Genomic DNA, 24,848 nt, shown 5'->3' with positions numbered 1-24,848 from the left:
GTAGACTCAGAGATGTGATGGTGAGTCTGCTGCCAATTACATCCTCCTTCTAGCTTCACTATATCCAATCAATTAGATCTGATTTCATCCCACAGGAGTCTACAACTCCCAGCATCACTGAAGGCTTTCTTGGTCTGAGTTTCGGGAAGGAATTCTGTCCGTTGTTTGGAGATTTAGGGGGGGGGTAAGGGGTTGCAAAAATTTAAACTGGCTGAATTATCTCTTCTTAAGTCATGTCCAGTCAGTTCCTCAAAGGTTTGTGTGTGTATGTGTGTGTGAGAGAGTAGAAGAAGAAAGTTTATGAAAGAAATATAAAATCATGTTAAACTGTAGAAATACTTGTATTCTCTGTTTTACATGTATGTCTGTGCACCTCTCCAGCAGCTGAGTGATCTTTCCCCCAGTCCTGCAGGGCTTTATAAAGGTGGGTCTGGGCTATTTTTTAATTTTTGCTAGAAGCTCAAAACAAAGTTAGTCACTTGGCACTCCCTGAAACTCAGGAAAGAAAATTAACCGTTACTGAGCCAGGCTTGCAGAAAACTGAATAAATATAACCAATACCTCAGGATAGTGAGGCCAATTTGAGCTCTAGGAAACTCTTATTAAGCAACAGGATGGACTCCAACTCTTACAACTTAGCAGAGTAGAATTTGAAGTTGGATTGTTCATGCTTTCTGAATGAGTGTCCAAATGATGTGTATAAAAATTTGTGATGAGCTACCTTTTTATGTCCTGGGACTTGGATTTCATGAAGGTGTTCAGATAAAAGATCTTTATCCACTTGTAGCTTTAGGCATGTCAGGATTGCTTAAGTGAGCAATAGCCATTTAAGCATGGAGTAAAAACATGGTTGATGAGCTGGAAATAAGAATAATTTATGCAGAAATACCTCTTTCTCCACTTTTCACATAAATAATCAAATACTGCAAAAGCACTGAAGGAAACCAGGATCATGTGGTCTCAGGTGGCCAAAAAATTGAAATATCTGAACACTGGGTGTTTTATTGCCACACAACATTCAGTGACGGCTTTTGGTGGGACTGGTCTTACAGCTCATTAACCCTTTCCCTCAGATACAGTCTCTGACATTCTTTGGTGGGACAAATTTGGCACCATTGAAAAAAAAGATTCTTTGCCTCAAAAATGGACAAATAATGGATGAACAGAGTGCACCTATCAGTCAGGCTATAGATGCTCGGAGATGGATTACTTATCTATTCTTTCAGTAAGTGTGTGTTGCTCTGTCTTGTTTCCTCTACCTTCTGCTGATTATTCCCTGGTGGTGTATGTGTTAAGGCAGAAGGAGAGTAGAATTCTGCTGCAGTTAAGAAAACAGTAAGTAAATCTCAACTCACTATTACCTTGTTGTACTCCAGGCACTCATCTGAGAATATAAAATAGGCACAGAATGTCCTCGCATTATTCAGAGATGTAAATGCCAGCAGACAGTGAAAGGAAAAGGTGAATTTAGTCAGTAGCCACTGGTCAGTACTTAAGGTATTCTGGAGGCTGCAACAAATAAAGAAATTCTTAACAAGAAATGAGGAAAATATCCTCTTCCATTGAGCATGTAAGGGTTTGGCTGTGCAGTTTGAACTGATTCACATAAAAATATTTCACTTTTTAAATAAAATACATCTTCATTGGCCTTTTCAACTCTCTTCTCTCCTGTTGTGCTGAATCAGACACTGCAATGCACACATTGCATTGCATACATGCATGAATAGTCCAACTTCAAATTGCACTCTGCTAAGCTATATGATTTGGAGTCTAGAGTGTAGCTTTAAAATAGCTTCCCAGGGATCAGCTTGTCCTCACTACCAAGGTATTGGTCAGTCTCATTCAGGAACACAATACAAATTAATAGCAATGGCTTGTTTTCTCTTGTTTTCACAAGCACTTGAGTCTTAGATACTGAATTTAATGCAGGTCCTGAACACGATCCAGAAAAGAGATTACTGTGACTTGCTGCTTTCCCATGAACTGAATTTCCACAGCAGCCAGTCACTGTGGGATGAGTAGCTCACTTCTAAAATTAGACAGCCAAATTTTTAGGACATCTGTAGTTCAGAAGAAAGCAGCTGTGTGGAAATTAATTTAATACTGCCTCTGGTAAAGCAACACTTTTTCAGTTATCTAAACTTCTTACCATGTATGGCCACATTATGAAGAGTGATATTAATGTCCTATAGCTACAGTTGCTACAAAGCAATAAGAATGCTTCTTCCTCCACCCCCAGCCCCCATTAAAGAAGAGAATTAAGCACAGTGGACTACACCCGAACAAAGGGATCATGCAGAGTAAGAGGCACTTAAATGCATATGGTTTGCCTCAAACACGTGGAGAAATACAGAACACGTCCCTTAGTAAATTTCTTTTGAAGCAAATGAATCCAGCCTCAAGCCACTATCAATGAATGCAAAGGGAAATGGACTACACGCACTCATTAATCTGCTATGGGGATCAGTAAATGCAACTCTGAATGTTAGCATATGAAAAATGCCATTGCCCTATGACATGAATACCAGGTCAGGGTGAACTTGGTCTGTGTCTATTTGTTCAAAAGATGTTGTCAGGTTAAATATATATCGGTGGGCCTGATGTAGGCTGGTTGCTATTTCCTCTCAAAGCTCTCATAAAGCCAATATGAACTCTGCAATGTGCAGTCTGGCTAGCTTGATGTCAGCATGGTCACAAACCCAGGCCTGGCTGGCATCATGAAAAAAACCTCTTTGTGATCTTGGGATGTACTCAAGAGGTACCTCTTGGGAGGAATCATGGCCTTGAGAGTCTGAAAGTGGTTAAAAACTGAGTGTATTTAACTCTTGCTCTATACATCCAGACAGAAGGTATGAATATATAACAGTTTCAAAATCTCTATTGTTTTCTACTGAAAAGTTTGGATAACAATGCAGAACTTTTGTACTTGTGAAAATTCACCTGAATCAAAAACTTGGCTAATGTGGTCTGAGACCAGTAGATCTACAGGCAAAAAAAAAGAGAGAGGATAGGAAGGATAGAGGAAAAACACAAGAAAGTAGTGCAATTCTCCTGGAAGAAAATGTCCCTGAAAGTTATGTTTAATTTAGTTTAAGATTCTGAGAGGCATTATACAACTTCTGGAGCTAAAGTGCACAATCTTTCAAGGTTGATTTAACTATGGTTATAATCTAGCTGCTTTAAAAACTTGTACTCAGACACCCAAGAAATATCTAAGTTCTGATTTAATAATTTTAAACAACAAGTACATTCAGTGGCTCTTGGGCAGATGAGAGAAGTTTCTTTTGAGTGTTTCACATCTCTCATTTTATTATGCTTAAGTATCTTTTAGCTTTGATGATTGGCTTGACCTAAACTGACATCTGAAAAAGAAGCCCAATATCAGTGATTAATCTGTGATAATCACCACGTTATTACATAGTATCATCTTTTGAAGGAATTGTACAGCTAGTCTGTCTGTATTCAAAATTCAGGAAAGATACTAACCCTTGTCTTTTATAAACGGATTTAAAAATGCCACTTGTAAGAAACAAAAACGGCAAGCTAAAGCAAAGCTAAACTATTTGAGATGGGACTTCAACGTACATTTTGTTAGAGGTCTGCTATCCTGAAGTTCGGATAAAGGAATGTCAGTTTGTGATGAAATTTTTTTCTGGTGTGATGAATACTAGATTCTTAAGTCAGAATGTCCTCAGCTGTTCTGCTGTTCTTCTGAGCTAAATAGCTCTGTCTGGAAATAGGCAGTGTGATACTACTCTAAATTCTTCGGCAAATGATGTTAACATCCGTATGTGTAAGCTGAGCAAGGGTTAGTGAGAAGCTATGAATAGACCCCTCCAGTTCTTAATTTATTGTCTAGAAGGGGCCTGAAATGTAAGATGATAAAGTCTTTCTGTCTTCACATAGTGTGTAGCAGGTATTTACAGTCCCTGAAAAGTATTATCAACTTATGCTTCCAATATGAAAATTATGTTGAAATCTTTACCCACTATTGTCCTTTTCCCTCCCCACAACTGTTTCTTTGAGGATGTTCCCCCATTTGCTTAAAATAATAGTGTATGATATTAACCAGAATATAGCCGCCACCAGGATCTGTATTAGGAGTTTTATGGTGTGCTAATTGTTTGAAATCATAAGGCCTCAGAATATTCCTCCAGTGACCTACTAAAGCACATCCTGCAGAAAACATGAAAACTCTTATTTCAGAAGTGTACAAGTACCTTCTCTTTTTGGAGAAGGTGTCTCAATTATATGCTTTAAATTTGCAACGTATCTGATGTTTTTCTCTCTCATTTGTGCAGATAGGTATGGAAAATACTGAAATGCATAGGTAGGCATAAAGAACTAGGGAACACTGTGCATACAACATAGGTGAAACTTGCTGAAAAATGGTGTAGAGCAGGTATGGTGTGGTTTTGTATGCATATATAAACACACATGCATATGATCACCAATTCTTACATGTAATTTTATTATCACTAGTTGTAGTCAATTTTTAATACATTTCCAGCTAACATGATATTCTATATGAAATTCTGTCATGAAGTAGTCCAGATGAGCAAGACTTTGTTTTTAACTTTGAAGCAGAATGTCAGCTGACAACAGCAAATGCAACATATTGATCTAAAGGAGAAGTCATGCATCGTGTTGCTTACTTACCAACTGCCTTTAGAGAGGCGTACTTGTTAAGCTCTTTGCCTGGGGGCTGTTGCTCATACGGGTTTGTGATCTGTCCCAGGCTGGGATATGAATGTTGATGTGCCATCTGAGGGAGGAGGGGAGATGTTGGCATGACATTATTCATCTGTGGTGGATCTGTATTAAAGAAAATCGACAACCATTAAGAAAAAAATAAATCAGTCTTAAGGTTTTAACATCATTATCCAGTACAGATTAGACAGGATATGTCATGAGATTTAACGCAACAAAACACTATTTACTACGAAGTGGGAGTTTGAATACAGCAAACCTATACTTCAAACAGTTAATGGCATGATTAAAGGCTGACGAATGATTGTAGCAATACATGCTATCTTTTGTATAAAAAAGATCTTTGAACTAAAAAATAGGTTTTCACAACAATTGAACACCAACACAAAGACTTAATTTGCTGTAGCATTAGGATACAAACCAAAACTTGAAGTTTATTCCAAGGTAGCTTGAATACAGGGCAGTAGTATCACTCCGTCTGTGCAGTCAAATAGCCAAGCTAATTTAAATTGGCTCATGCAGGCTGCTGCATATATGTAGTTACACTGCTTTTAATACCAGAACCAGCTTGCTTATATGCACAGCATTACGTTGTGTTCTGTAGACATTCCTCACAGTGCAGAATGTGCAACTTTGGCTCATGACTATCATTAGGTAATTTCTACAAAGCTCAAGCTTTGTCTCTATGTTTTTTCCTTTTCCCTGACAGTAGGTATTACAATATCATACCAAGATAACATTTTTTGTAGCAGACATACCTAAAAGCAGGAGCTAATTACTGTTTATGTACAGTTTTATACCAGCACTCACCCCATATCCATTCTGTAGCTGATTTGTTCCTTTATAGTAGCGAATACAGCCTGGATACTTTTCTTTCTAAGATATACCATAGTTTATTAATTGTTTTTAATGTTTGATTCCAGACTCTAAAAAGTTTGGTCAGAATTGTGTACTGCACTCAGTTTGCAAACCTAAATTTCAACAGATTTCAATATGGTCAGCCTATCTTTTTTGCCGAGTCTTTCTCCAGGCTGTGTATTTTGAGATATTTGGAGCTGCTTGTCAATCCTAGAACCTTATCAAGGCTTCTGAAATCAGATGAGTGCATTTTTCTCCTGTAATGAAACCATGGTGCTGAACTGGTGACAATACAGTAATTCCCACAGCATCAAGCACAGGCTTATGATCATATAGAAAGAAAGCTGGGCAGTTGGGGAAAGAAGGCTTATTGTGATGGAGTGAGTGGACCACCCTGCAAGTGCCCACAGCATCTGGCAGGAACCAAATATCCCTGTAGTTTGCCAGGATTTTAAGGGAATTGAGCCACTTGGCTTTCCACTGCTCATTAATGAAGCTGCGTGGATGAGCAAGAGCTCTGAAACCAGTTAACAGATTTACTGCTGGGACAAAAAAGGAAAGCTAAGGCTTTTTTAAAATTCCTTCTTCTTCACCATTGCTGCTGCCTGGTGCAGTCTCTGCTGTTCATGCTGAGGCTGCCCCTGCCTCTGCAGAGGAGTGTAATCACATCCTCCTACCATACACGTATAAACAAGTTGTGAGGGCACCTCGAGGCAACTCAAGAAAAACAGTAGAAGTGTTACCATCTAATAACAGTATGATTCTTCATGCTGTTGCTGGTTGTTAATAGGGAACAAACTGTTTGTGGATAGTAGGTAGAGCTGAATAAGAAATTATTTTCCCATAACAAAAGAGTTTTTCAGTAAGTGGTTTTTTTTTCTTTTACCAAACAAATGAAATCTGAAGTTGGACTTGTTTTTGCAAATATTGTGTCAGATCAGGAGAAACATTTTGTTGTGATTTCAAAACTATATAAAATAAGTTGGCTCAGTTTTTAAAAGAGAAGTGTTGTATCTTCCCCATGTCTCTCTCTTATGGTTACACCTACAAGTACACTTTTGAGGACGAATGCTAGCACAGGTGTATTTCAGTAACAGGGCAGCTCTAAAGATACCAGCATGGATGGGACCTTTAATAGAAGGAAGGTGTCAACCTTTTACCACTATCTTCACTAATTTTTTTCTGAGTAGAGCTAAATCAGCACTTTGTAGATGTGAAGTTCATCACTACTGTGAAGTTCCCTCATGGTAATTCTTACTATTCAGTCTGTCAAAACATCATGATTTCACTGTGATGAAAGTATTGTGACCACCAGTATTTCTGCACTCAGTGCCAAAGTGACTTGCAGCTGTAGAGACTTGCAAAACCAATGTAAGTAAGGTGTAGTTAACCAGGACTGTTTTCTTAGCTGTATTTCTTACTTAGACCTATCATTTTTACTCAGTCACATCTTTAAACATAGTGAAGAAAGTTACCCCAGAACTATACTGTGGAAAATGAATTAGGTATACTTGGTTTTCATCCAGGTATTCAGTGGCCAACTATGTTGTTACTAGGTTGCTGGTTTACTAATGTTGCTGGGGTTTGGTTCTTTGAGTGTTTATGAAGATGTAAAGAAATATGTTTTCCATTTCCAGATCATCTTTGACTTCTCTTTTGTCTTGTTAAAAGCCCAGAACTCTCCTGAATTATGAATTTCAAGCAAATTCATAATAGTTGTTCTTTCACTGCCTCACTTACTGCACAGTGTCCCTCACTCATACCCAGATGCTTACACAAGACTAAGTCATCACATAGAAGACACAGTTCAAATTACTCATTCAGTTGGCCATTTGCACAAAGTAAATTAAGCAAAAGGCCAAACTCTGGCAAAGTGCATTGAACTATATTGAAGAACGATTCCTATTTATAAAGAGACTCCCATTGGAATGGACTCCTAGGGCCTAAAAGGAAAATCTCAGCTTGGTATGCACATCTATCTAAATCTGAATCATACTAAATTTTAGTCTAACTGGCCATAACTGATGAATGTTGCGTTTGTTTGCAAGCTTGCTAAACTGTGTGTGATCTGATTCCTTATCTTTTGGGTTTTAGAAATAAGTGAGCAAATGGTACTCTTACGTTGTTTTTGCCACACATAGTTAATGTAATGATGATGGGTAAATTCACCTATAGTCGGATGCTATTTAGGAAATGTTCGTAACTGAAGTAGCAATGGTATAATGCAAATTCTGCAGCAGGCAGGGTGCTGGGGAGTGTAAGTCTAACCACTGGGGGGAGCCCAGGCTCAGCCGTGAGCAACTGGGAGGTTTTAAACAGGACTTGCCTTGCCCACTCTGGGGCAATCCACATTTATAACTAAAAAAGGTATTGGCCTCAGCAGTGTTGTCTTATACTTGTAAATACTGCTTCAGTCTCAGCAATACTGAATACGGATTCTCTCAGGAAGTAAAGAAATTTGTCTACAAATACTTCACAAGATCTCAATGTGAAATTTGAGATTTTTCAATTTGAGATTTTGCCTTCTTTTCCTGAAACTGGAAAAAATAGTAAGTGTTACATTTTGGGGAGCAAATAATGATCTATTGGATTATTCAAAATATTTTGGGGTACAAGGGATTGGCTTCAACTAGAAGAAAGTTTAACCAGAAAAATCCCTACCAGCTTTATCACTGACCTCTAGTGTCAAGTTAAATCCTTTATACTTATAAACCAGATATTCTGTGATTGGTATTTGCAAATAGCTAGCTCCACTGAATGGGGGCAACTTTAACCTGAAAGCTGTGGCTGTGCTGATACATTCCTTTTGGCAACCTGACACTGGTACATTGTCCAGCACGGTTTTCCATATAACCAGCTGCACTGTGCCACTGCCAATTTATGTATTTATTTTTAAAAGACAGAGAATATGAACATCACAAAAAGTCAAAATGCTGTTTGTGCCGCAGCTTCAAGCATGAATAGTTAGACCTGATTAGCAATGGTGATGTTGTAAAAAACCTGCAATATTTGCAACCTATCTTATTTTCTGCTGAAGCAAGGAAATACAATGCCAGGCTGCTTCCCAACCTCCCAAGACTTTGAGGAGTCATTCTGGATGTAGTGTTAGTGGTTGCTGTCTACCTTCCTACTACCAGCCCAAAAGGAAGCATTTGAAAAATCATGCTGGAGCTCACCACACAAAAGCTAGATGTCTGCTGGGCAGAAAATTAGACATACAGGAAAAAAGAAAAACAAGTAAGGTCTTCAGATGCTGAAGAGTGCTTTTGACTATTATTCCCTTAAAAGGTCTAGGTATAGAAAAGCTTGTGGGTGGCAAATGGAGCAGAAAATAAGAACTGGAAGGAAGCTGCACCAAAACCAGTTTATAGCTAGAGCAAGTGGGTTTTACATCCCAGCCACCAACAATGAGCCTTTGGAAATAGCTAAGGCATCAGCTTCTGGTCACAGTCCCAGTAGTTGATGAAGACTGATCATTACGTTATCTGTTTATTACCTTGACCTATATCTCAGGCTGTGCAATTGAAACTTGTATCCAGATGTCACAGCTAACAGCTTACTGCATTTTTCAAGAAAAAAATGCTTTTTTTGGAGCATTTCCACCCCTCCCTGATTGTGAATTTTGGATTTGCTTTAGTGTGCATCACGGTGACGACAATAATGTAATTGGTTGCTGTAGTTATGCTGTGCTCTATCCAATTAAGATGGTGTCATATCTAATTTATGCACTTCATTCAGAAATCAGGGAATGGGCATCTCAGCAATTATTAAATACAAATAAGAACCCAATGTGGAAACATGTGATGCACCATGGTCACATGTATGAGTGTGGTGAGATAAGGCATAAGCCCCCAAATGTTTTGTTTGTTTGTTTTGTTCTCTGCATTCTTTATAGAATACATTGTGCTGTTCACCTAGTTTGATTATTCTTGTCAAGAAGCTGCCAGGGTTATGGGAAATACTCAGGGTTAGAGGAAGGGATGCTAGTAGGCTGCTAGCAGTAATAAACTTGTTCACTGTTTGAGAGCCAACAACCTGCCATGAATGTCCCTTAAGCTCAGCTACTATCGTCCTTCTCTGCACCCATGGGAGAGTGAAACCTGTTCTGTACAGTGACCTGAGGATTCATTCCTTTCTGTAGCAATGAAGTCAATTATCTGGTGCTTGAAGACAGGGAAAATGAAAAAAATTCCATAGGCACAGAATGGAGTCTATTAGTAAATGAGCAGTTATGGGCATAAGGAAAAGAACAAATGAGACAGGCGATGCAGTAACAAAACAGGAGAGGATGGGGGAAGGGCAGGAAAGCAGAATGAGATTTTGCTATAAAAGCCACCTGCAGACACACATACAAAAGAAATGAGAACAAGACAGACAAAAGAAGACTGGGAATTCAAGGGGGGGAAAGGCAAAACTCAGAGCAAAATATAATAATAGCTGAGCATTTTCAGATACTCAGGAGAAAAAAATATGCCCTGAATTAACTAAAATTGAAAATAAGAGCTATGAAAACAGGATAGAACTGAGTGATTATAGAATGAGTATAAAATTGCTCCCCTCCCATCCATAACTGCACTGCCACCAACAAGCATATTTGCCTCTTTGTTCTTGAGTGTATTATACTTAATTATAAGACTAGCTTACTCAGCGTTGCAAATCCACACTCATGTTCCTACAGGCCTCACCAACAGAAACTGCAGGTGCTCTTTCTGAAAAATCCCAGATAGGATGAACGCTGTGGGATTTTAACAACTTGACTATGCCTGTAAACTAATTCCTTTCAGACCAGTTCCTTGTTGGATAAGAAGACTGTTCTCTGTTCATGGTACTGAGCTTCCTGTCGGCGTGAAACTCAAATCCTTGGCCTATATACTTGCTCTTGCCTCTCTGCAGCTCATCACAGTGCAGTTGAACTGATGCTCCCTGAGGTTTTGTGGTGTGCATTCTCCTACACCCATGTAACATGGGTTTTTTCTCTCTTTGTAGGTATTGTATTACCATTGCCATTGTCTTTTTATTTAGATTCTTTGCCCCTTCCTTCAGATTTGCATTAAATGTTGTGTTTTGAAAGGACATTCTTATTCATATCCAGTGCATCATTGCATGCAGAGGCATACAAGGGTATATTCTGCAACAGCTGGTACCTCAAAATCAGGCTGCACACCCATTAGAAAATGCACTGTTTGTACACATATAGACAAATACATAGAATGTGTGGTCCATCCAGTTTAGTAGCCACTCTCTGTCCAGTACCAGGTGTGTGACAGGAGGGTGCAAGAGCCCCAGTGGCATTTATATGCAAAATTGTCTCTGAGAGGTGTGTGCTTATCCCTTACACTAGGGCTTATGCCCAAAAACAGCAATGCAGGTTATGCCCCAAAACAGCAATCTTCTTAAAACCTTTGGTTTGCATTAACTGTTATAAATCTGCATGGTCTTGTTCTCCACATAGTCATAAAATGGTGTTTCAGCTCTTGTTAAATTAATGGCACTCTGTAGCAACATTTTCCACAGTCTAGTACAAGTCCTGAACTGGAAAGTATTCCTATTATCTAATCTTAATTTCTCTGCCTTGCAATTTAACCAATTTTGTATTTTAGCAGGAACAGATGCTCACAATCCAGTGTCTGTAACATTCATTATTTTATATGGGGTTTTTTCCACTTTTCAAATATTTTTCTCTTTTCTGAAGTAAATAATTTCCTTTCAATCTTTCTTCATCTGACAATCTTTCCAAGGTTTGATCATTTCTGCTGCCATTTCTCAACACTTGTAGCCTTACAATGCAGCTTCTGAGATGAGGTTCTACCCTCAGTAACACATGGAGTTGTGTTATTCTGTATACAATGGTATCATGTCATCCCTATAAGTCTCTGTCCCTTATGATATGCACACTTTTTTGTTTTCTCATCAGTGATGCACAAGTCATGCAAGTAGTTCTATTTTCCCTAAATGTAATAGCTCTGAGGCAATACATATTTTTCATGGCAATTTATGCTAGCCAGTTATCTGTACTGTCTCTGCACCGTATCACAAAAACATTCTTGTAACACAGACAACCTACCCGTCTAATCACCATCACAAAAAGGATCTGAGATGAGTGGGATGGCATTTCATCCAGCAAAAAAATGTTTCTGTTTAATGGAAGTGACAGTCTACAGTGTAAATGCCTGTCATCAGACATACTGTCTTGTGCCTTCCCCTGTCCTATCAAGCAATTGTAGGAGTTAGTCCCATGCTGCACTCTTGATTCTCCATGGTGCCACTGAATGCGAGTGTCTCTCAGCATACTGAGGTCTAGTGCTGTATGTTTTCTATTCAGTTCCTACATGATTAACCTCTTGGTCTGTTGCTGTCTTCCATGGTAGAGGTTGCGCGGTCTTTCACATATGGATATCCTCAGTGGATTTCTGAGGAGAAGCTTTTTTTCCCCAAAATAGAAAAATGCTGGACATGGGAACACCTCCGCTTACACTGTCAGATTCAAAAAGGTATTAAATTCCTTATGACACAATGGTGTTGTGGGCTGTGCTGACAGCATGGAGCATAGGCAAGTGAAGCGTATCCCCTGCTGCAAGCATTTATGAACCAGCAGGTTTCATAGTGCTGACCGACACCAAAATTCCTGTTGGTTCAGGTTGAAAATTGGGAAGAGGTAGGACGGCCTCGTAACTCTTAGCACCTTGTTGATCTAATTTGAGACACTGATGAACAAGGTTATTGTGGATGCAGTCTTTATGAGAAAGCATTACAGTAGGGAGATTCATGAGCTGATGTTCAGAGACAATGTCGCTCATCTAGACATGGGAAAGAAGGTCAAGAAGCCAGGTCACAAAATCCATGGTGCTCTGCCCTTGGTGCATATCTTAGGAGGAACTGACTTTTCTCTGGCAGGAGAGGTAAACTACAGAGACATATCAGTGAGCTATGTAGTCAGAGTGCTGCTGTTGCTCAAACAATGCCCCATGCCTGTTTTTAAATGGCAAAATTCCCAAGTTTCATTCCAGTGTGGTGGAATTCTGTGCTGCTGTCAGACAAAGGCGATGCTATCTACACACACTCATAAAACAAGATGGACTCTTCATTCACAATACTTTTATCTGAAGTGCAGATGAGGACAGCACTAATTTTACAATACAAATCCTTCCCTCTCCACTCCTTTAATTTTCTATCTCCATCCTTCAGGCACTTACCTATGTGAATGTCAGAGTTTATATTTCTCTGAATAATGATTTTAGGGGGGATTGAAGCATAAAAAGGAAAATTAGTAGCAATGTGACCAAAGAGGTGCGGGGCTCCACTGCCATCTGAGTCCAGCCAGGGAAGTGCACGCAATGTTCCTGTAAAGGGGCCTTTTTCTTCCTGAATGTGCTGCTGCCACTTTATGTTTAAATCTATGGGAAATATTTATATATATAAGAATCTTATGCCTATGAGCTCTTCTGAACTCGGTGTGACAGGTTACAAATGAGGAAAGAGACAACTGCACCTTTGTGTATCAGTTAAATTCAAGAGCTGGTGACTGAAGCTTCCCTTTGTCTTCTAGATGAAGTCTGATGCTGTGAGGTGCTGAATTCTCTGTGATCGCAGCAATTCAGGAGATGGGGCCTTCATTATGTTTCAGGTTTGGGCTCCTTGTTTCTGGTTAGACTCCAAGTGTGTAGGAGCAGAGTTCTGTGAAATCAGTTGGCTGTTTTACTGCCATCCAAGGAAGGTGGGAGTGGGATTTCACTGGCCTGGTGACTAAACTGGCTGGAAGACTCTCTCTTCTGCTTTTCATTTCCCTCGGGCTCCATGCTGTACCATCGCACTCACATTCTTGTAATATTTTCTGGGTTCTTGCTTTGCAAAAGCACTACAGTCTGAGGTTGGTTTTCCATGTAGACTTTTATTATGTGACACCATATCTCCTTTTATGAAGGTTATTTTTGTGTCGTCTGAAGGTTTGCTTTTCCTTCATAATTACTCACAACCTGACAGACTTATAATCCTCTGATAGGATTTGTGACATTGTAATCTTCTCTATAGCAACCCATTGTGGCTTCACAAACAGAGGATTATAACCTTTAAGAAGGCAATAAGTAGATGAACTTTTGAGATATCAAGACCCTACATTCATATCAATTTCCACTCTTTGAGTTGTGGGAGGGCAGGGAGCGGTGCTGTGTTCTCACTCCTACCCACATTTCTGGTTTTCTTCATCTTCTTTTGCCTCAAGTAGCAGAATTGAGAAATTAATTAAACCCACCAGATATACACACTTTGAGCACTGCAAATATCCTTAGCTATGCAAATTAAGAACAGATAAATTCAGCAAATTTTACTTACACAACAGAATTTTTTTCTCCCAGAAGAATGTTCTTTACACTTTCCCATAAGGTATCAGTTGTTTTACAAGTCAAACACTTCTGTACCTTTTCATAGAAATAAAGAGTCTGCTAAGATGTGCCAGCCGGCTCAGATTCTTTGTTTTGCCTGTTTTGTCTTTCAATTAAATCACTTTTCTTCCAACAATTAATGTACTTTTACTTAATGGGAATGTGCCTGTCATTACAATATTTATTCTAAATGTTTATATGCCTTGTTTATCCTTTTCTCTTCCCATAGTGGTTATTGATGACCAATAAGTGTAAATTTTTATGCAGCTTGAATATATTAAAAATTCCCTTACTTCAGGCATTCCACTAGTTTGTCTGTTAGCTGTCCCAATATACCAACTCTTTAGAAGGAAAAGATTAGACAGTATAAAAATGTAGGGGTCGGCGTTCGGAAGATCTCGCGATGTCACGGAAAGTTAGAGGGTTAGTCACAGCCTTGTGATGTACCTGTAACCCCACCTCCCCTTGTTAGTATAAAGGGAATTAACTGCGCAATAAAAGGGGGAAGTTGGCGCTCACACTGCATGTGTTATCTGTCTCTTTCCCTGGTCCGGGCCGACCAGTGATCTAAGCGTGGCACCTTGATATGTAGCGAACGCTACATAAAAACTATAAAGCAAATATGTTACCAACTTCATGTCTTTGTTATTTACTGTTATGTCTAAGCAGTAACTTAGTGGTCCCCTGCCTATAGCTTGTAGGTAACAAATTGCCTGCAGGATTCTCACATTGCTCATGGGCAAAGGCAACAGAAGAGTTAAGGTTTAAGGCAGACATAGAGTTAAAATTGGAAGGAAGTTGCTCAGTGTTGTTCCCCTTCAGTCAGCAAAGGTTGAGGACCATTTCACTAGCTAATCATCCAGCTAATGTGGGGTTTGAGAAGTATTTTACTTAAATATGTATCTCACCTGAGTGTATGCCAGTGGCATTTTCTGTCCTGATATACCTGGCCCAGCAATGGAGAAGACTGTGCTTTTTACTTTCTGGCATAATTTAGTTTATTCTTTTAGAGTCTCTCTAGAGATGAAAATGTATCAGTGTGCTACAGTGAAGCTGTAATATCCAGTTATGGATCCCTTCTTTCCTCATCCACACGTGCAAGTTTTATTAACATAGGTGCCATTTTTGTTTTGTTAGTCTGTGTTAAGCAAACAAAAAACAGAGAAAGAACTCAGAAGGTCAGTGAAGAATTAGAGTTCTATTCTCAGAGAAATAGCCATAATTTGTTATCTTTTAGAATAGCAGACAACAAAATTTAGTGATTATGGAGTAGGATGCATGTTATCTTGTTGCATAGAATCACAGAAAATACAAATGACTGGCTTTTCAAAAGATTACCTCATTTATCCCATATTCCTCTCAGGAGGGATTAGCTATACCCTTGATAGATGATAGCCATGTTTTTAAAAAGCCTCCAGTGAGAGGCTCCACAGCCTACCTGCACAATCTGGTCCAGTTCTAATGCTATTCTGGTGGTATCTTCACCATTAGAGAACTTGTCCTATTATCTGTTTTACATTTCCTTTAAGGCAGTTTAAGTCCAGTAGTTCTCTTATCCTCCAAGGGTATGGAGAGCAGATGATCACTATCCCTTGTGCTGCATCTTTTTATGTATTTTGAAGTCTCAGCACTACAGAATAGGAATGTTTTCTGTCTTATCATATAGAATGATTAGAGGTCTCAGAAATCCAGCCTTTCTGAACACATCTTTCTTGAGGTTTGGCATCTCATATCTTCTCATATGTCTCATATCTTGCAGGATGTCTACTTATTTATGCACCCTAGCATGCCATTTCATCCTTGGCATCAGCACAGTGGTGTTGATCCATTTCTGCCTTCGATCCCCTAAAGCCCAGAAATCTTTTTATGTCAGACTGCTCTGACATAAAACCCTGCATCTCATTTAATAGGGAAGCACCTTGTTTTTTTCATACCATTTTTCCAGCTTTTTAGGATCTTTTGATCTGACCTTCAAGGCCTTTGAGACCCCTTCCAGCTTGGTTTGTCCACAAATTTAGTAAGTGTATGTACACTCTGTCCTATCATCCTCCTCATTAATAAAAATATTGTGCAATATTGGAGACAGAATAAATCCTTGCAGAACTCTGTTCAGTATATCCTTCCATTTCAAAAAATACAGATCACTGGGGACTGTTCTCTGAATGCAGGTTTTAGATCATTTTGCACTTACCTTCTAGAAACAGCTTCTGAAATCTTATTAAAAATCAAGTTTTATTATATCTACAGCTTTCCCCCATCCAAAGGGCCTGTTACATTGTCATGGAAGGAAATTGCTTAGGTTTAGCTCCATCCGTTCTTGACAAATCTTTATTAGTTGTTATTCATGACCATGTTTTGGCTAGATGCTGTAAGAAATTTGATAAATTAACTGTTGATTTCTATTCCTTTCTCCCTTCCTTTCCCCTGTCCTTTAATTCATGAATTAAATTATTTCTAAATTATTTTAATTGTGTTCTTTCTCCTCTTTTAAGGCTTGACAGCCCACCTTTGTTTTTGACATTTTTACAGAACTTCATCCATTGGATGAGTTCTTAAAGTTAATGGCACTTAGAGGACTCGGGTCCTTTCTCTAAGTGTGCAGGATGAATCCTTCTGGGCCATCAGGTAGAAACATGTTATAATTTTTCCAAGTGCTCTTGAAAACTGCCCTTCCTGTCCTCAGGTGTGACCACTCCATTTTCTGATGCTGATTTGGGTTAGTTTCTTGAAACTATTGTCTTTTTTAGTGCATACTGAGGCACTGTCTTCTAAAAGGGACAATTTGATTCTTTGAATCTTCAGATACTAGCTTTTAGTATCTATAAATTAAAGAAAAATGAAGTCTTTTGGAGCCCTATATATGGTTATCTCTTAACACCAAGCCTAATATAAGCAAGCATTTATATGAGCCACAGTAATTGGGATTGGCCCTTTATGTAGAATAACAGCTTAACATTTACCTGGTTAGTTATGATGTGTTCCACATTATTATTTCAATAATAGCTAGATTCAAATTATCTTCTATTTAGATAAAGTTGTTTTATCCCAATGCATGCACAAGAGTTTCAGCGGAAAAAATTAGGTGAGACAGAAGATCAGCCGAATAGCTTCTTTTGAAAAAGGAGATACTATCTTTGGGGGGAGGGAGGGAGGGTGGCATATTCTTAACTTCTCTCTTATTTTTAGCCCATCTCATTTGCTTTAGGCCTCTGAAGTGAAACTTGAAATATAATATTGCAAGCAAAATAGACTAAGTATATCTTATAAGAGTAAATATAAAGTTGGTAAGTGTCCAACTCATTTCCTTTAAAGTAAATCACTTCTAACCATGCAGCTTAAGAAAGAGGTTATCATGGCACCTTGCAGATAGGTGGTCTGGCTAAAGTTATGTATCCTGTTTACAGAACTTGACATTCTCACCAGAAAGAAAACATACTTAAAAACCTCTATGATTTGAGAAGAGGCATGCATTGTCAGCTTACAAGGTTCACTGGTCTTTTTAGTCACAGCAATGTTACCAGTGTGTGGCAGATGTTTAGGTTATAATTCCTGCTACCTACTTGACACTGGCCACAAACCAGTTACTTCTAACTTTCTCATTACTTACAAATGTTTCCTAGTGTAGCTACTGACAACATTTCAGCAAGAGGTGAAATAACTGTTTGTTTCACGCTTAGGCACTAGAGACGCGAAGAAAGATAAAATGAAAAAATAGATTTCAAAAAATACTTTCTTTTTTGCACTTAAAATTGTGAATTTCAGAAACTATCCTGAGAAACAGGGGAAGAATATCTGTCCATTTTTTTCCTGGAATTATCGCCCAGGTATCTACCAGGGGAAGGGACTTATTCCTAGTTTTTTTAGTTGATTTTAAATTGCAGTTTTGTAAGGAAATGAACATAATATCACCAGAAGCCAATTTAATTTTAGGATTCTAAATAATCTTAAGGATTATTCAAAGGTATACTGAGTGACCTCAGCCTCCTGGTATTTGATCCTCTCTGCCGATAATGTACATACCAACCTATTGAAGGAACTGCCAAGTAGATATGAGAGTGGAAGAAAGGGAGGACAGAGAACATCTTTCCATAATTAGGACATAGGCAATCCTGTATCAACAGGAACATTATTTTCCTTTTTAGCATTTCAATAATGTTCCCATTTTATTTTGAACCTTTGGACTTAAAAGGCAACTGTGATAGCTGCTGTCTCAACCCTCATGTTATTTTAAGAACCTCTTATGTGTAATTTGTGTGATCAATAACGTCCATGCACATACACTGACGTGCAGCATAAAGATGTCCTAGTTCTATTTTTGCATTTTAACGGCCTTTTGTAGAGTGGTAACTCTACTGTTAAAGGGACAGTGGTGAACATGTGTTTTGATAAATGAGAAAATACTATTGCTTTGAAGAAGCAAATTTCAATGGCACTTAAAAGACTTAAGCCACCTGAACAGAGGTTGAGATTATCCAACCTCTTACAACCTTTTTGTCAAAATGCAAATATTTTCTTCTAGTCTTTACTGAAAGTAGCTATCAAAATAACTGCAGTAGACTAGGCATGGGTCACTCTGTTCCTCTGAGAATAAGACATAATGGGCTACATTATCATAGGCAAGTTGCTCAGTCAAGAATACTCTTCAAGATATGCAGCTGACATGAAGAAAAAGTGGGAAAAAGCCTCCACCTGTCCAGTGGTGGAAATCAGAATGGATTAGTCATGTAAGGCTGAGCATGTGAGCTTGTGTAAACTGTTGTGCTATGAGCTGTAGATGTACTACACCTCTCCTTTTTAGCGTGTATGTACATGAATACTGTTGTTATCAGTGCTGCAAGTACTACAGCTGGGATCATTTTGTCGGATCAGTGTCCCAAGGGCGCACACTCATGGCTTATGCACCAACCTCTTTCATCCTGCCATGCCAGAGGTATATCTGAGACCTGCAGTTCTTCCTGCCAGAGAATTGTAAGGTGTTGCCAGGTTTCTCTCAGAGGCTTTTCTTTTTTTATTGCTTATTTCTGTTCTACATTATCCTAAGTTAGACCTTTTTCTGTGTCTTCCTCCTCCCTATAATCTGTGCAGGGAATGACCGCTTGGCTGTGAGGCATCTTCAGCCAAGTATTCTCTTGAAGTTTATAGCTGTCTGTGCTACATTTCCCTGAAAAATATCTGCACTGCAGGTGTCTATACTATCTCAGAGAGGCAGAAACAAGATATGGACCCATGAAATCCTCTCTAGCCTAACTCTTTGGTCTCCACCTTATGTCTGGAGAGCCAAGATAACTGGCTCTGGAGCCATCCTCATGCCCTGCCCTGTCTCAGTGCCCAGATGCATCGTTGGTGTTAGGCAAGGTCTCTGCCAGGCACCGCCGGTGCCCTGACTGGAGCAGAGGTACGCTGACTCCAGAGCAGCCTCTGGCACTACCACTGGGACAGACTCCCAGGCTTGTGAGGGGCCAGCACAGCTGGAGGTAACTCTGCAGTCTCTTCAGAGACGTAGCTGTAGCCAAAAAGGCAAGACAGAGAGAGAAGAGTGTCAGCAGTCCTGTCCTCTTCCTGTCAGCTTATCTGGGGGGGCTGTTGCTCACCCTACCTCAGTACAGATTACAAGTACCATCTCACCCCAACCCAGCACCCTCCACCACTGAAGTCATATGCAGAAGGGAAGGTCTGGCCAGGTGGCCAGGGAAGGTCTTCTGGATCCCTCATTCCATCCCAGACATTTTATCTTGTTCCTTTTCATGGCTGCATTTAAGGAGACTATTACAGCAGAAGAAAGATATATACTGTTGTCTCTACATACCATACAGGTTGCTCCTCCTCTGAGAAGGTAAGAAATATATATATATATATCAGTACTTTTTGCTTCTGAAGAAGAATGACAATGTCAAGCTAGCCTGATGCTGCAGGAATGGGAGTATTTCCATTGACATAGTTGTGTCCAGAATGGTCACACCAGACACATTTCCCATCCACTTTCTTTTCTCCTTTATCCTCACTTTCATGTTTCTGGTTTGAGAAGACAAAGTTTACAGGCATGTGCCACCCTTCTGTGGCATAATAACAAGAAAAAGAGAGGAAGATGATTATTCCTTTTTAATTGCTGCTAAGCCAATTTAAAATAAAATTTGTCCAGCTCTTATGATTAAAATATAAATTCCCATAGTGTGAGTCTACAGCAAAGAAACTGGCCTCTGTAAACTACTTGTTGGACAGTTTCTTTTCTTTTCTTTGGAATTTAAAAAAAATATTAATTAATGAAGTTTCTCAGCTCCTAGGTTATTCCTTTTATGGCATCTATTTGCTTACTATTCTGTTCTTTCTTCTCTTACTCATTACAAATTGGTGCATTCTATAATTTGTAAGTTGAGGCAAAAGTATGAAAATGTAGATCTGATATTTTGAAAACTATCTTATTTAGGGCGAGATTTTGATCAGTGCTCAGGCTAGCCTTTACTTTGTTCCCAGTGAAACTGAGACTCTTCAGCAATAGCAGAATCAGGCAAATTTAGAACATTTCCAAAGCTGTGTCTGAACGTATTTTATGAACACCTACTTCAATGGATTTAGGCCAATATTTAGAAACTGAATTGCAGTAATTCAGCGTATCTTCTGTAGTGATACCTCATCACTGTTTAATTTACAAATGTGGTGCTGACAAATTAGATTCACAGGACCTTTTATATCCTCAACACAGTGTATGTCAGTGTGTTTATTTGCATTCCTCATTGCCAGTGTGCCCTAACCTCACACAGAAGCCCCATACCTCACTGAGAACCTCTTACCCCATTCATTTCTTCTGACCTTCCTGATGAGAGCAGCTTCTACTTTGTTTCTCTTTCAGAGCTGTGTTTTATAACGCGGTCACTGTAAAGTGACTGAGATCAACAACCCTTTTCACAAAAGACACTGAATAAAAATGAGTTGTTAAATTAATCCTTAGTCCCTTGCAAATGAACATGGGTTATGTTTGCACTGATGCCTTGGAGGTGGGGTGGTTGTTATCCCATGACAGTTCCCTGAGCTCTGGTTCTGTCTTTCATTAAATGGTAGGAACATTATTTTGAGTCTGGTATATAACCGCTTGCACTAGTATCTGTATTCATGTAGTATTACCTTTTCTAAAGGAGGCAATGTACTAGTGACTGACATTTCTGGTGTAAGGATTTTACTTCATTTATTTGGCTACAATCCAAATAAAAAGCTGTTGTCTCGCAGTCCTTCACCTTTCAGCAGGGTAAGTTGGACCTTCTCTCTCTTGATAAATTGATACTCAGAAATAGAGGGTGTTGGGTTTCCATAATTTGTTACAATGCCACTACATCAAATGTAAGTTCCTTTAAGAACCACGATTAGCTAATACAAAATGATGAATGAGGAACTGGGACAGTTTATTTAGCAATTATGCTAATTAACAGTGCTGTTGAACCCAAGTGCATCTTGGCATGAGAACAACACCCAGGACAGATTTTGAGTGCCTGCCCAATGCTACCTGCCTAAAGTAAAATGTGTCAGAAGGCAGGCTGAATGGGGGACACAATTTATGTCCCTTTATAATATGACCATTTTTGTCATTTCTGTCTCCTTATTAGCTGGACTGTTGTCACCCATTGGTCTTTCACAGTGCAGTTCTTCATCTCAAAAATAAAATACAGGCCCAAAAGGGAAAGTAAAATTCACGCTTCTATTCTCACACATTTCTAGTTATAACCTATTACTCTGCATACATTATTTTTAATGAATTGTGAAATGCCTCTTTAGCTTTCTCAGAACGTCTTCCAAGAACAAGGCTTTGTGGACTCCTGCCAGGAGCACACATGTATGATTTGTATGCTGTCCTTTTCTTTCCTTGTTGGTAGCAAAACTGTTTTGGCAACAGCCTTCCTACACTTCCATCAATTGCATCTTGCTCTAAAACTTTTAGAAGGCAAAGCCTCAACTTTCTCTTCCTTAATGTCAAATCCAGTCAGGTGCTGAGGGCCCCAGTTTTCTGTGGGCTTTCATTTATCACAGCTTAAATGAACAACCTCTGGAAGAACTGGAATTGTAGGCACAGCAATATCAACAGGAGCTAGGCATGGGGTCAGGTTTTCAACCTCAAGACTGTTACCTGCCTGGAAGGCTTTGCTCGTGAGCAAGAAGCTTCCTGCACAGATGACTGGAGCAATGAACTCTTTCAATGTTGCATAGATTATTATGAAATCTTTGCCATGCAATCTTACTATTATTTGTTTATTTATTTGTGATGTGTTAAGAATTTGCCAGGCAGAAAAAGGCACAGTCCCTGGCCCAAGGGGAACCTGCTGGAAGCTCTGATATTTGGATGCCTGTGAACTTCCTCTGTGGCCAAAGGCTATGTCCTTGTATTAATTCTGTCAGAACTATTGCTTCTCAGAGCGTTACTGTAAATAATCTCTGCTTACAGTAATGGATCATTACTCAAACTTCCCACAGAAACTCAATATGCTGCAAATGTGTTTCCCTTTGTCTTTATTACATTTCACCTCCAACTTTAATCAATGCTACTTCAGGAAAATTCTCTCTGTATTATGTATTTACAGCGAGAAATACTGTGGTTAATAGTTCCTTTCCAGTATAATTAAAGATAAATCACATAGCAATCTTTTAATCTTCCCTTCTGTATCTTAATTATGGATTTTTGGACCATGTTCTAATCTTTTATATAATATTTCTATGACCTATTAAACAACTGTATGTTTCACCCAAGGGTGATTCTTGCTGATAGTTATAGTGATCCCTTTGCTTGATTGGTAGAGTAACTTGCCTCTCTTTCTTTCTGTTTCCAAGGAGAAAACAAGTAGACATTTAGTTAAACAGTAGTAGTGGACTCAAAGTCCAGTACCTCAATTCCTGACTACATCACAATGGCCTTGTGTACTCATGGTGAAGTCACCAAAAGACTTGCAATGTAAACAGCGCATCTAGTATATTTTTTTTTGGAAACACTCATATACTTCTGCCAGTGTTTTTTGCATTTGCAGATGGAGAAATGTTATAATAAAACAACATTTTTTCATTTTAACTGCTCTGTACAAACTTTGTGACAGCTAGCGTTTGCTCATTGCACTGGCCTGGCAGAATGGATTCATGTATGGTTAGAAAGATACCTATTATCATGAGGCAGCTTAGTAGGAATGTTTCAGTTTTCAACGGCAAGAAATGGGTGAAATGTATGATGATATCCTACAGCCTTGTTTTATCAAATAGTTGGAAACAAAAATCAAGTTAGATAAGACTTTATAAGCAAGGAAACAGCAATGATGTCTGCAAGACAGAGGGGTCTGCCATTCTAATACAGCACATTTAGTATTGAGCCTTTCCACATCCAATACAATCCACACATAATGCAATTTTGTAGCCAGCAACTCAGATGCCTATATTAGAACTTGTGTTCTTAACGCACAGGAAGTATATGGACAAGTAACCCCCATTTGATTTCAGCAGCGAGATCTTTCTGATTAAATTCCATATCTGGGAGAATCACTTATATCCACAGAGAATCACTAATGATGTTGTATCCTCTAGTGCTTAGGGGAATTCACATTAAAAAAAAACCAAATAAATGAAAAAAACTTTGAAACAGAGTTTGCCTTTTGTTAAATACTAGTTGTCCTTGCAATTTAGAGTGAGCAACTGAGTATAAAAAATTAGAGAACATTATATACACAGAAACAGGATAGGGCATCAGAACAGCTTTTCTTCTGAATACTCTATCTGACTTATGTTGGGATTACTAAATGCTAGTTAATCCTAAACCTTGCAGAAAATTGTAGGGAAAAAAAGTTTATGTACTTATACACTGTACATATTTCATTGAATGTTATGGATATTAATGGTGCAATAGCCATGCAGAACACGGAAACTAGAAGTGTGTCTAGCTTCTCTCCGTATTTTTATTAGGTTTTTATTTAAATGTTTGCAATGGAAGAAACTTGAGTGTGTTTCCAAGCTGTAGCAAAATTCCGTGGTTTGCCTGCCGTCAGGATAAGATGGAGAAAGCTGTACAACTCTGAGACTTTTGTCTGACAAATAAATACTATAAGAATGCCTCCTCTGTCTGTCAACAGTTATTGCATTTATTGAAATAAATTGCAAGATCTTTCACTCTTCAGATTGGAGACAGACCCAGAAGGCAGATAAATATGTGCTTAACTGCCAATTATGAATCTGTTTGGCCTTGGCAGGACTAAAAAATGTAATAGGACTTTTCTGTCTCTTCTCTTTGAAATCCAATAAGAAGAGAATAAAGATTTTTCTGTTATGTTTTATATTTTTTTTTCCTCATGGGTGGATGAGCACCCTTTGCTTAGCTATTCCTTTTCACAAAATAATAGAGGGACAAAGGGCATTTCTGTAATTTATTATACATGCATCAGTCCACTTGACTAGAGATTGGTGAAAGAACCTGACCTTTATTATGATAAAGGGAATATAAGTGGGGAACAATTTTGATGTTGTAGGCACTCTGTCTTGTAGATCTATATGAGCATCTATTTATTTTAGAATGTTAACTATTGTCACTTTCTAGCAAGGTTTCCTTAGAGAATAGTGCTTGTTCATGTTGATACTTGGACTTCCTACTGTGCATTTAAAACAAAGGCTTGAGAGATTTTGCTTAGCTAAAGACAGTACCACTTAAATGCTTTCAGAGGAGGGCAACAAAGCTGGTGGAAGGGCTGGAAGGAATGTCCTGTGAGGAGTGGCGAAGGACTTTGGGCTTGTCTAGTTTGCAGAAAAGGAGGCTGAGGGGCAACCTCATCGCTCTCTACAGCTTCCTGAGGAGGGGAAGTGGAGAGGGAGGTGCTGAGCTCTTCTCCCTGGTATCCAGTGACAGGATGCATGGGAATGGTTCAAAGCTGTGCCAGGGGATGTTTAGAC

At 38.9% G+C, this 24,848-nt stretch overlaps 1 protein-coding gene across 1 annotated transcript in view; it reads right to left on the bottom strand.

Moving 5' to 3' along the window:
* The window catches only part of SHISA9 (shisa family member 9), a 193,360-nt gene that overhangs the window by 15,818 nt on the left and 152,694 nt on the right, over window positions 1-24,848 (bottom strand). The window contains exon 3 of the mRNA XM_075058441.1: window positions 4,660-4,815. Coding sequence (XP_074914542.1) covers window positions 4,660-4,815 — 156 coding nt within the window. The remainder of the gene's footprint in view (window positions 1-4,659; window positions 4,816-24,848) is intronic.

Source organism: Buteo buteo, chromosome 27 (assembly GCF_964188355.1).
Source record: "Buteo buteo chromosome 27, bButBut1.hap1.1, whole genome shotgun sequence".
Classification (NCBI taxonomy): Eukaryota; Metazoa; Chordata; class Aves; order Accipitriformes; family Accipitridae; genus Buteo; species Buteo buteo.
This window is presented reverse-complemented; position numbering and strand designations above follow the sequence as displayed.